The sequence below is a fragment of the Mus pahari genome, chromosome 6, assembly GCF_900095145.1.
Source record: "Mus pahari chromosome 6, PAHARI_EIJ_v1.1, whole genome shotgun sequence".
NCBI classification, from domain to species: Eukaryota; Metazoa; Chordata; class Mammalia; order Rodentia; family Muridae; genus Mus; species Mus pahari.
Window position 1 is genome coordinate 16,999,113 of NC_034595.1, and position 13,550 is coordinate 17,012,662.

General features: G+C 44.5%; 1 protein-coding gene across 8 annotated transcripts in view; it reads left to right on the forward strand.

Annotated features, from left to right (window-relative positions):
• Znf618 (zinc finger protein 618) overlaps window positions 1-13,550 on the forward strand; it is a 158,307-nt gene that overhangs the window by 127,456 nt on the left and 17,301 nt on the right. For all 8 annotated transcript variants that reach the window (XM_029539851.1, XM_029539853.1, XM_029539852.1 and 5 more), the window contains one exon: window positions 2,694-2,783. In XM_029539851.1, the coding sequence (XP_029395711.1) occupies window positions 2,694-2,783 (90 nt within the window). The remainder of the gene's footprint in view (window positions 1-2,693; window positions 2,784-13,550) is intronic.

Genomic DNA, 13,550 nt, shown 5'->3' on the forward strand with positions numbered 1-13,550 from the left:
ATGTAGGAACATGTCATTAGACACATGCAAACACGTAGGAATCACGACCTGACAGATCACTAGGAACTTAATAATATTAATGCCAGATGAACTAATAAAGTGGTTTAATTAAATGTTTGAGCAATGCTTCTTAAACTCTCCCATGCTTAGAATGTTCTCATTAAAAGATAAATTTATGAGCCACACCCATAGAGATTTTCTTTTAACAGATCTTGGGTTTCTGTCAGGCTCCTTTGGTCCTAATGTTACTGGTCTGGGAACCACGTAGGAGCAGTGTCTTAGGACAGGGTCTCATGTCACATAGCCCAGGATGATGTAGAATTCCACGTGCAGATGAGGAGCACATTTAACCTCTTCTCCTTGCTTCCCTGTTGCTGGGATTACAAATGTGCACCACCATGTGCAGTTTATGCAGAACTGGGGAGGAAACATCGGGCATCCTGCATGCTAGGCAAGTTTCCTAACCCCGCAGTAGAGATTTTGAGGCACAAGCTGTCATACACCAAGCAATAATGTGCCTAAATTAAAAAGTAAATCCAGAGACACAATGGAATGGGAGGGTTTATTGAAGCCTTTAGTCTTTGCTGGAGCAAGTGGATAAGATTATATAAGATTGACATAATATAATAAAATTAATACAGTTGATCCAATAACCTTGACAGGAACTAATATACATACTTTTTCAGCACTCACGAGTCAGATCCAAATATCGTTTAACTACTCAAAATCCTAAAGCTTCCGTCTTGGGAGAGGGAAGCAAAGGGGACCAAGAAGCCGGCAGAGACAAAGCTGCCTGTAATACGTGTGACAAAGTGTTGATATCACGACTCTACAAATAATGTAGCAATTTTTTAAAAAGGAGATTCACAAGGGAAAAACTATAGTTAATTATACAAGAAAAAAAATAATCAATTTCCTTAGCAATCAAAGAAAAGGAAATAAACCTGTAGTGTAGTTGGTTCCTCCCTCCCGGGTCAGAGATGCAAAATAGAGAGGTAGTAATAGTGCAGGGTGTGGTTGGGTTATGGTGCTGAGGTTAGCAGAAGCCTCTAGAAGGCATGCCCTTGCCCACCTAGCCCTAGGAAGTCACAGACAGCTTCCTGAACAGTGACTGTTTTTTAGATCATGTACCAGATGTGCAAAAGCCCCTGCAAGGGTGTGGATCCCAGCGCTTTTTAATAAGGGAGGGAGTGACTTGAAACAATCTGAATGTCCCTTGGTGGAGGGCAACTGGCTCAGCAAATTCCCAAGTCCCTTGGGAGCCATGTAGCCAATAAAGGCAGTCCTGGAGATCAATACTTATTGATTGGGCAAGATGTCCACAAAGTATTGTCGATTGAATACACCAGGTTACAAAGAGGATATCGATCAGGGATGGCTAATTCAAGGCCATAGGAGCCAGACAAATGGTAGCAGCAGAGAAACAGCTGAGGGGAGGGTGGAGGGGTGTGGGGCAGGGCGGGGCAGCTGTTGATGTCCTGTGAGATGATGTTCCCCTTGGTATAGGGATTGTAGAAGATGGCACTTGCTCCTTTAAAAAAAAAAAAAGGTTAAGCTTGTATTTATCAATATTTTATAACTGTCCCCAGATGAACCATTTTACGTTAGATATCTTTAACAGAGGATTTAGGCAGAACCTGGAGAGATATAATGTTAAGAGTCTATGATGGGCCAGCAAGATGGCTCAGGGACAAAGTGATTACCTCATTACCTCATGTCCAATACTTGAACTTGATCCCCAGAACCCATGAAAGGGTGGAAAGAGAGAACCAACCACATAAAGTTGTTTTCTGACCTCTACCTGTACTCTGCAGCACATGCACCCACATATACCTCAGACACATATAATAATAAACAAATAAACAATTTTTAAGCCTGGTGAGGACTAAGAAGTAGGACCTCAGCTCTGGTGGTCGGGGCCACCCTGGAGATAAGGGACCATGGTTGTGACCCTAGCAGTGGGCAAGGCTTACAGAAAGACTGATGGAGAGGTTGGTTTGAGAGTCCAGCTGGGGTCTTCTTAGCACCAGGGCTGGAGCTTTCGAGACCCAAGACTAGGATATATCTAGCACTGTTCTAAGAATTCCACGCTCAGAGCTAACCCTCAGAGCAGTCCTCTAGATATCCCCCGTTACCTTCCTCTTACAGGTAGGAAGATGGAGGGACAAAGTGGTTAGGGGCAGGGGAGTTGGTTCAGTTCATAAAGTGCTTTCATGGAGACATGAAGACCTTAGTTCAGATCCCTAGGACGCAAATAAAAAGCCAGGTGTACCAGCATATGCCTATAATGAAGAGAAGCAGGCAGAGAAGGGTGGATTCCTGGAGTACACTGGCCAGCCATTCCCCCAAAACAGTGAGCTCTGGGCTTAGCAAGAGACCGTGTCTTAAAAGATGAAGTAAACAGCTATGGAGGAGAAAACCCAAAGTTGACCTCAGGCCACCTCACGTATGGGAACACATGCACACGTGTATACATGCACCCATCTCTGCATTCCTACCCCATTCACAGAGCACAAACTGTCAGAGATTACAAGAGAGGCCATGCCTGGATTTGAACCAGACAGTACAACTCCACCGTCCAAGTTGAGTCTGGTTGGTGATCCCATAATGAGTTGGAGTTTGGGTGCTAAGAGATAACTGATCTCTTGTGGGAGGGCAGGCGCCTGTTCTCATACCTCTTTCTCCTTCTGCAGAAACCGGCAATTACACCTGTGAGTTCTGTGGGAAGCAATACAAGTACTACACACCCTACCAGGAGCACGTGGCCTTACATGCCCCCATCAGTGAGTTCCTTCTCCAGTCGGGGGATGGGGAGGCCTGGGGAGGAGGGACAGTGGTTAGCCACTGGCCAGGACTCTGGAGCCTTGCCAGGGAAGGTGTCAGGAAGGTGAACTCAGGTCTGGGCTGTCAGGTGTCTGTGCTGGGCCCATGAGGTAGCCTACGAAGTAGAATAGCCTAGAAAGCCTGCTCAGAAGCGAACTCGGCAGAGTCCTCTCCAAGTAGCTTAGGGGACTGTCTCTCATAGAGTGGGTGTCTAATAGATGTGACTTGTCCAGGAACTGAAGTGGGCCCTGTATCTACCTTCTCCACACACCTGCATGTTGTGGATTGCCTGACTCTGTGCACACCCCCATAGTATCTCTCGGGATGTAGCTTTCTTTCTGCTTGGCCAGCGCCCAACCTTGCTGATGGGAGGGTGCCTAGACAAGATAGCCCAAGTGGTAGACAGCTAAGGAGACAGACAGCATGCTAAGGTGGGAGGCAAAAGACCTGAAAACCAGGCCGAGAGATCACAGGCTTACTGGAGACCATGGTCCTCCCTTATTCCTCTCCTGGCAAGGATAGGAAGGCACTCCATCGCCCTTCCCAGGGAACATCTAGTCTTCCATACTTCTGATACCTGGAAGCCTACCTGGTGCCTTCCCTGATGTCTTTCTGCGGATGGCAGTCAGAGGAAGGTCAATCCCTAAGGGTATGAGCCGGAGGACCTTAGCCTTTCACCCTTTCCTATACCAGTAGAGACATAAGTTGTGATGAGGCAGGACTTACATGACCTCTGGGGCAGTAGAGTGGGGTGTTTAGGAACCTCTGCTAATTTACTTGTGTGGACATCTCACTGAATAACTATGGGGATCATCCCATAGTGGGAAGAGAGTTGTGGGGTGAGAGACAACCTACAGGGTCACAGCATCTAAGCCACTGTCTGGGGGTGGTCCCAGGCCTTCAACAGCAGCATAGGCAGGTGGTTTCCCTGAGGGTAAGGAGAGAATCGTCCACTGCTCAAAAGGGGTAGCTTCCCAAGGAGTTCCTCCCTGCCAGCAGAGTGGTTAGGCAAAGTGCCTCTTTGGATGGCAGCTTCAATCCTGTCTTTGCACTGGGCTGTGGTCCTTCGACTGGTTCTGTGCTGAGCTGTTGGGTGACCCTTTGCCTGGTGAGTCTCTCTGGGCCCAGGTTTCCCATCTGTGGGTGTTCTTGTGGTCTTTCTACCCCAAGATCTGGACTGACATCAGCAGCAGGAGATGACTTTCAGGTAGACATCTACTGTGGCCAGACCATGGAGAGAGAGTGTGTGTCAGAGGCTCTACTTCCCTGATATCCCTGGTGCTTCCCTCCCAATGGACTCCCTCCCTACATCTCTTTCTTACTTTTGTTTCTTTCTCTCTCTCTCTCTCTCTCTCTCTCTCTCTCTCTCTCTCTCTCTCTCTCTCTCTCTCTCTCTCTGATGTAGGTTCTGTTTTTCTGCATCTATCTGTTGAATGTGTTTCTCTGGTACTTATTTGCTGATGTCTTCTGAGGATTGTAGAAGCACCTTTATATAAAAATAAAAAGATTTAGGCTAGTCTCAGCAAAGAATGGCTTTGTCAAGGCTGGGCAGGAGACAGTGGTCTCAGGATTGGACCTGTGTGGGGCTGGCTACCTGTGAGAGGTAGGAGCTGAGTGTGATGGTGTGATTGGGTGGTGGCCATGGGCATGTGTCCCTGGGTCTGGTGAGAATCCAGAAGTCCCTTGTGTGTGTGTGTGTGTGTGTGTGTGTGTGTGTGTGTGTGTGTGTGTCTGTCTGTCTGTCTGTCTGTCTGTCTGTCTGTCTGTCTGCGCGTGTGCACACGCACTTATGTCTGCTTTTGATTTCACTCACAGAACATTTGGAAGGCTCACTGGTGTTATAATATCAGCTCCTTTGTTCCTGCTGATGGGTCCCCCACTGTGGAGAATCTGAGTCTGTTTGATCACTTACCTGTGTGCTTGGGCCAGTTCCAGCTTTAGGCTGACATGACTAGAGCTTCTGAGAAACGCTTTTGTGATGCTGTCTGTGGGCATGTGGGTCATTCCTCCAGGATAGATACCAAGGGATGGAGCTACCGGGGAATAGATTTGTTTCTTTTTTTTTATTATTATAACTGACAAGCCATTTTCCAAATAGCCCATGGGCTCCTCAGGAGCTCCGCTGCCTGTTGTGGGGTGTTAGGTACATCCGGCAATCTGCGTCTGGTTGCTTTAATGTGTAGGCAGTGGCATCTTGTGGATTTAAGTTCTGTTCCATGGTAGCTGGTGATGTTCATACTCTGCATTGACTTACTGTTTGTCTCCTTATTTTAGTCTGGAAAATACTTGTATAGATAATTTTCCCAGGTTTTTTTATTTTTTTTTTAAGTTTGGTTGTTTGTCCTTTCATTGGCTGTTGTCCATTCAGGTTGGTCCACACCCCTCATCACGTGGGTATTTTCTCTGGCAGAACTGGTAGTTTCTATGCAGCACACACTCATGAGTGTCTCTCACGGAGCGTAGTTTATCATTCTTTGCTATAGTAGGTGCTTTCTGGATCTTTCCACGGGTATCCTTGCCTGCCTCATAATGGTGAGGCTCTTGTTCATACTGGTTAGAAGAGACCTTTTTAACATTCACACTTAGGTCTGTAGTTGAGTTACACTCACCTGTGACTGAGGTGAGGCATGAGGTTAGGCTTATCCTGTGTAGACTCTGGTCGTCTGACACTGTGTAGACGCTGGTCGTCTGACACACTGACTTGGTGTAACCTTTCCTTGTTCAGTGCTTCTGTGCTCTTGCTGTGACGAGGTGAATGTCTAAGGGTGAATGACTTTCTTTTCGATTGATCCATTTTTCTGACTTTATACACACACCATAGGCCTTACTTATTACTGCTCTTTAGGAAATCTTAAAACAGCTCTTGATAGATTTTTGACTTTATTCTTCTATTTTAAAAAAATATGGCTCATCTAGGAACTTTTGTTTTTTCACATAAATGTTAGAGGCTTGCCAGTTTCTACCAAAATAACAATGATGAGGAAAGGTGGGAAGGATAGAGGAAGAAAGGGGCCAAGGAAGAGGAGAAGGAGGAGGAAGAGGAAAAGAAGGTAGGAGAGGGAGTGGGGGCAGAAAGAAAAAAATCAGTTGGAATTTTGTTTGGGATTACATTGAATCTATGGTGTTGGGTCTTTGGCCCACCCATGGCTATGGTGCTGGTCTTTGGTCTGTCCATGGCTATAGTGTTCGGTCTTTGGCTCATCCATGACTGTAGTGTTGGGTCTCCCAGCCAATTCCTGGCCGTAGTGTAGCCCTCCAGGGGTCTGGAGCTTCTTTAGTTTCTCTCAGACTGTGTACTCCTCAGTCTTGATGCCTGTTTCACTAGATATTGGGTGACTTGGGATGCTACTGCAATTCTTAAACTTGAATTTCCAGATTGTTCCTGCCGTTGCACAGGAGCAGTAGAACTTTGGGCTCTGGATCTGTATCCTGCAAGTTTATCCAATTTGCTTGTTGGTTCTTGTAGTTCCTTTTCCTGTGGATCTCTCGCTCATGATGAAGTGATCTGCTAATTAAAACTCTCTCCTCCCTGGCCTGCATTCTTTCTGATATCTGAGGGCGTTGTGATCCTCACAGCCCTGTTTTAGGGTGTGTTGCACAGTGTTGAACGGGAGAGGTGAGCATGTGCACCCGCCTGCTCCCCATCACAGGGTTCAGTGTCTCACAGCTCAGTGCCATCTTGTCACCCTTTCCTGTTGTATCAGCTGCAGCAGGTTCTCGAGGCCCTCATCAGCTCAGGCCACCCTTCACACGGAGCCTGCTGGAAGTCCGGCCTGGAAATCAGGGTTATGTGGCTTTTTCCTTCTGTTAAGATGACAGTGTGGATTCTTAACTTTTGTTGTAGTTTTTGCTAGAGTATTAAGTGGCATGTTTTTTTAATGAGTCATTGTGCCTATGTTTTAATAAAATAGTTGAGAATACCAGAAAATCAGAGTGTGGAAGAAAATTAGAACATTGGGATTTTCTTCTCTGTCAAATTTTCTGTTTCAAAATAGAATATATTTGATGTATACAACTAATTTTAAATATACACACCTATACATATATAGAAGCACACACTAAAGATGCCATCACAGTGTGAAATTTGCAGAGGAACTTTGAATTATAGGGTAGTCAGTGTGGCTTGAACACTTATTTTCTTTAAGGGCATCTTTCCTACTCCGATACAAAATTTCTCTGGATTTTTCCTGACATTTAACCAAACTCTCCCAAGGGCAGGGAATTATGATCTTAGGTTAGGAATGTGCCCTGTGACCAACCAGTGGGGTGTTACTAAGGGTCCTTTATCAAGAAATGAGTCTTTAAAACTCAAAACACCAGCAGTGAAATATGTTAATCCTTTGACAAAGTTCCCACCATTTACAATGTAAAAGAGGTAAGCTTTGGTTCATGGAAGTATCAAAATTCAGGGTATAAATCCTCAGTCACCTTGTGCCCTTTTGTAATCCATCCCCCAACAGTCACCAATCTGCTTATATTAATGTTTACGAATTTGCACTCCCAACATATGTGGACGATGACAGAATGTGCTTCATCATTGAGTGCCAGCCTGCCTTTCTGTAGTTCACTCCTTTCCAGGTATGAATACACCCATACATTACTTAAGGACAAGCACAGTGAGAGATGCACTAGGGTATTTTGTTGTGCAAGCATCAGAGTGTATAATTTACACAAAATAAGACAACTGCAACTGTTTTAAGTGATGTGACATTATGGAATCACTGCCGTATACTGTAGTCTGTCATTGACCAGAGCACTGAATGGCAAGCAGTATATAAATGACAGACATCAACCAGCCTTGATCTGCTTTCTCTTGGGTAAATATTTGGATTGACTCCACCTTGGACCTCAGGCAAATGGAGCTGCCATAACTATATGTATGAGTCTTTGTGGTATGGCTAGATCATCTGGCAGGTATACGTTTGAGGACAACTACTTGTTGAGGCTGGCTGATAGTTCATTGGGTAAAACGCCTGATGTGCAAGCATCAGGGCCTCAATTTGGTTCCCCAGCATCCACTTAAAAGCTGAATGTGGCAGCTCATGCTGGTGATCCCAGTACTGGGGTAGGAATGGAGAGACGTGCGTACCAAGCACTTGCTATCCAGCCAAAACATTGAGTTCTGGATTCAGAGATAGATCCTATCTCAAAAGTGCTACTGCTAACACCGCCACCAACAGTACCAGCAATACTGTGGAGAACTAAGAAAGCAGTCTGAGGTGAAAGTCTGACCTCATCTACCCCAACAAGGCACACCCCCTAATCCTTCTCAAGTAGTGCCCTTCCCTGATGACCAAGCATTCAAAGATATAAACCTATGGGGGTCATTCTTATTCAAACCACCACAGTCTATTCCCTGGCCCCCATATGCTTGTAGCTATATCATAAAGCAAAAATGCATGCAATCCAGCATTAACAGAAACAGCACAAACAATAATGTAGAGAACAAATAAAGCTATCTGAGGTTGACCTCTGGCCTGCATATGTGTACACACAGATGAGTGCATAACACACATGTGCACAAACACATACATATCCAGAGATTGGCTACAGTTTTCAAAGGTAAGTGAGCCATTTTAGTTCCAACCAGTGCCATGTTCTTCCTATAATGCCCTTACTAATTAAATTAAATTAATTTATTTAGTTATTGTGTGTCATAACAACTCTGTTTCATAGAAGCAATTTCACAGAAAATTCCCTTCTTTTCCATTTTCTGAAGAATTTATATAGAGTTGAAATTGCTTTCTATAAATATTTTGATAGAAATTCAACCCTTACATTCTCAAATTTGGCGTTTTCTTTATAGGAAGCATCATTTAGAAAATGTATTCTTTTTCTATATAATTATTTAAATTTTCTATATTTATTTTTAATATATATTTATATTTATTAAATCTATAATATATAACAACATTAATATTTAGTAAATTTAAAAATTAGCAATTAATTTATTAAAATATAATATCAAAATATAATTTTATCATATATTTGTATTATATATTATATTTAAAATATAAAAACAATTAATTATTTTAAAATTCCAATTGATTTTAATTTAATTTGTTGTGATCAAATATGTATTATTATTTCTGATCTTTGCAGTTTATTGAGTTTTGTTTTATGGTCAACCATATATATGGTCTCTCTTTGCTACATTTTTCATGTTCATTTACCCAAAGTAATTAATCATGATTTGTTTTGTAGTATCAATTAGTTTACGTTGATTGATAATGTTCAAGTCTCTCTGGCCTTTCTTGACTTCAAAAAGAAATTGGTTTGCCTTATCAGGTCCTAACCCCAAAGCCCCAGGAGCCTCAGCCGGGTTTCCCAGTTCCTCTTTAAGATGCATCCATTTTTGACTAGTTGGTTTGGATGTCTGCTGTTAAATGCACACAGTGTCACTGTGCTTTGAAGAGCTGAAGTATCACTGTAAATGGTGCAGTGTTCTTTATCTCTAAAATCAATTCTCCTGTAATCTTCCCTACAGTGTATTACGGCCATCACACAGAGGGACTTTTCTACTGGTGTCTAGACAGTGTTTCTTTCCCCAGGCTTTTGTTTTGGTCTTTTTCCATCATTTTAAGTATAAAGCTATAGGCAGTTCTAACTTCTTTATCTGCTGTGGTAACCTGTGCTTTTTCCCTTTTCAAATTTTATTTTTAAGCTTCAAATTAAAATGGAACATATAAGCCAGGAATGATGGTATACGCCTTTAATCCCAACCCTCAGGAGGCAAAGGCACAAGATTCTCTGTGAGTTCAAGGCCAGCCTTGTCTACTTAGTGAGTTCCAGGCCAGCCAGGGCTACACAGAGAAACCCTGTCACACACACACACACACACAAAAGGAACATATAGTCATGGTACAGTAAATGTGAAAGTAAACAGAAAATAGAACTATTTCCTTTTAATTGAACACTTTAATACATTTACATTTAATATAGCTTATTGACATGATTGGATTTCATTTGATACTATGTATTTTCCATTCATATTGCTCATTTTCACTCTTGTTTTCTTGTCTACTGCTGTACTAATAAAGTGTTTTCAATTTATTTTGTTAATAGTCTTCTATTAGCTCTTTTTTACTTTGTGGTTTATAGTATACATCTTCGATGTATTATAGTCTATCATGAATTTAGGTCATAGCCACCGAGTCATCTTTCCAGCCCTCTGAAGCCTTTTAAGTACTAACCAGTAATACTAGTACTTTTAAGTACTAACCAGGAATACTAGTTCTTACCAACCTGATTTTTGTTGAGATCTATCCGCTTTGGCCAAGAGATTTATTTATTTTTTTTAAAGATTTATTTATTTATTATATGTAAGTACACTGTAGCTGTCTTCAGACACTCCAGAAGAGGGCGTCAGATCTTGTTACGGATGGTTATGAGCCACCATGTGGTTGCTGGGATTTGAACTCCGGACCTTCGGAAGAGCATTCGGGTGCTCTTACCCACTGAGCCATCTCACCAGCCCTGGCCAAGAGATTTATATTTTTCTTCCCTAATTTCTTTTTCCTCCCCCGAGACTTTAATTGCATGTTCATTAGATGCCCAGAAGTGCTTACAGTCAGTTCAGTCGGGGTTTGCTTTTTCATCCGCATTGCTCTTCTGTGATTGAGTTTGCCCTGCTTTCAGATTCATTCATCTTTTCTTCTACAGCATCTAATCTCTGCAAATTCCTTCTTAATAGCCCCCCCTGTTCTCTGTTACATTCACAGTAAACCTTTGAGTACTGGGTATGTTTAATAGCTGCCTTAAGGTTTATCACTCATAATTTTATCATCATTTTTTATTTCTGTTTCTTCTGATTGGTCTTCCTTTTGATTTTTTAACTACCTTTTCCTGGTCCTCCTCAAAAGTAATTGTTTTATGCTGCACATTGTAGATGGTATGTCGTGGGCTTAACTAGGTTGTGTTTTCTTCCTCTGAAAAGGGTCACCTTTCTGGCAGATTTTCTTACGGAGCAACTGGATACTTCATAGTCTTGCTCAGAGCAAGTCAGGGAGTCATTCTTATTCCAGGGTTACAGTAGCTCTTCCCAGGCAGAGCCCTTCTGCTCAAGACATCAGGCCTTCTCCTTTCTGGCAGGTGAGACCCGAAAGTTCTCCTAATCTTGTGCAACTTCTTTGAAACCTCTGAGCACGTGCACACACACACACACACACACACACACAGAGAGAGAGAGAGAGAGAGAGAGAGAGAGAGAGAGAGAGAACTGTTTCCTCTGCAGAGATTTGCTCTACACAAATGATTTACATTTCAGCTAAAGCCTTTAAGGAAGCCTTACTGCACATTTCTGGAATCCCTTCTTGGCTCAGTGATTTCTTCTTTGTTATTCTGCCCTGCCCTGTCCAGCCTCATCACAAGTCCTGCCCTGGATCACTGTCCTTTTGGTTTAGGTTCAGTGAATGGGTGTGCCCACTCGCCCTACTCTGTCCTATGAGATTATTATCTCCAATAGAGTTTTGGGAATGAGCTGAGACGCCCCAGGTCTGCTCCGTGGATCACACCACCTATTGATAAGGGCTGTAGGCTTTGATTTAATTGTGTAGCTTCATCAGGAACCCCCAGTCCTGTCCCAGCCACTGCATCATCATGGCCAGAAGTCCTCTTTCCTGGCCATGACGTTTCACCCGTTCCTACCTTCGGCCGTTAGTGCACAGGATTCCTTGGCCTCACCTCTGCTCTATAGAGTGTAGAGACAACCCATGCCTCTCCACTCTCTTAACTTTCCTCTGAATTTTTTTCTATTTGGGTTAATTTTTCAACTTCCTAGAGGAGAGACTTTGCACACTGTCATTGCTTAGACATGTTACAAATAAAAATCTCACGTGTATTTCTTACAATGGGAAGTAGCCAGCCTGTCAGAGATGCTCATTCCCAGTGCAAGTCCAGATATCAGCTCCAGCCTGATGGTACTCATATGAGATCAACATCTGGAGCAGACTTGTAGGTAATGTCAGTTGGGAACCTGCTGGGACCCATCCATGCTCACGGTCAACCCATGGAGTGATCCTGAAGTAGTCACCAGACCTCCATGGCCCCATCTTTTGTCCTTCGGGGCAATGGGAGGAGAATGAGAGCCTGGTGGCCCCATTACAGCCTCCCGTTGAGCTTCCTAACTCTGCCCTCTACCTCGCTATTCCAAGTCTCCCAGTTCTGGCTCTTCAGTGCATCTGCTCAGGGATGGCATGAGTCATCTCCATCACTCCCTGTGATTCTCTCAGGTAATGAGCTCTTACACTCAATGCAGGAAGATAGGGGGAATGAACTGGACCACTTGGGCCTGTAGGGAGCAGGGTCCTCTGTGGTCACGGCACGTGTCGTTGATGGCAGTCAGTTCCTAGAAAGGAAGAGGTGATGATGTGGACGGAGGGTCAAGAAAGGCACTTTCAAGGAGGGCTTCCTGGGGAAGTGTAGCATTGTAGGCCTAACAGTTAAGCTATCAAAGGAAGTGACCCAGGAGAAGGCCTTGAGCTCTAAGGAGAACTGGCATTAGAGGAGTTGAGAAAGTGAAGGGCCTGAGCTGAGTCTGGTAAGGTGAGGTGGCCCAGGCAGGGCAGCTGGAGCGAATAGATGATTACCTCAGGTTTATTGGATCAGGTGTCTCATAGGTGCCCTGAGGTCCCTGCTCTAAGGAATGCCAGCAGGCATCAAATGTGAAACTATCCCCAGACATGGTTCTGCAGCCACAGAGACGGGTCTCTGAGGAAAGCAGCTGGCCAGGCCACTGCTCATGGCCTCTGTCCTTGTACCCAAGGCTCTGGACCTGTGGATTCGTGGTGTCTCATGATTCTCGAGGGGATCTAAGATATTCCTACGTCGCCTTGAGCTTCTGGCTGCCTGAGATCCCATGTCATCCGACACCTTCTTCCTGGGTGTCCTTAAGAACCACCTTGGAGCTCCTGGGCCTTTGTTATCCTGTCTCTAAGCAGGGACATCAGTAGAGATTTCCTTGTGTGGAGCAGTTGCTTTACGGGCATGTCTCTGGCTTTCTAGATGTCTCACTGAATCCCTGTGAGACTACCCACTCAGAGAGGGCCATCCTGTCTCATCAGTGGGGCTAGGTAGGGGACACTCTGTTGGTTTCTCCAGCCTCAGTATAGGCCTGAGAGTGAGCCTCCAGCCCTAAACTGTTCTTCCCACCAGGAGACAGTCAACAGTCAGAGGTGTTCCAGGGCAGCATCAGTGTTGAATGTGTTGGGAGAAGCCATCGAATAAGCCATCCTTCCTGTCTGTCTCAAGTCAGAAAGAAAGGGAAAGTGTACAAGATATCCTTAGCCAGTGGGAGCTTTCTCTGCTTCCCTCACACCAGGCCTTGGGCATCTCCTCAGCCATGCTGGGCCGTGCTAGAGCTGTGACTGACTGACTCCCCTCCGTGTGGCACAGCTGGCCTTATCAAGACAAGCATCTCTGAGAGCCGGATTGTAGCAAGGACCTGCCTCATGGAGCCAGAAAGCCAGATTGGCTCAGTGAGAGCAGTGACTCAGGCCCTGTGTACAGGTGGGGCTCTCAGGATGGTGCTCACTCCTGGGGTTTCTGGGATCCCCTCTCTGCCTGGTCCTGTTTTTTCCATGTGGAGACATAGCTGTAGATCTTCCATGGTCTCATGAAGCAGGTCTTCTCTTCTCAGTGAGTCAGTTTAGGCCCAGGCTCAAGGCCAAGACCCTTCCCTCTCCCCTCTCCCCTCTCCCCTCTCCCCTATCCCCTCTCCCTGTTCCCCA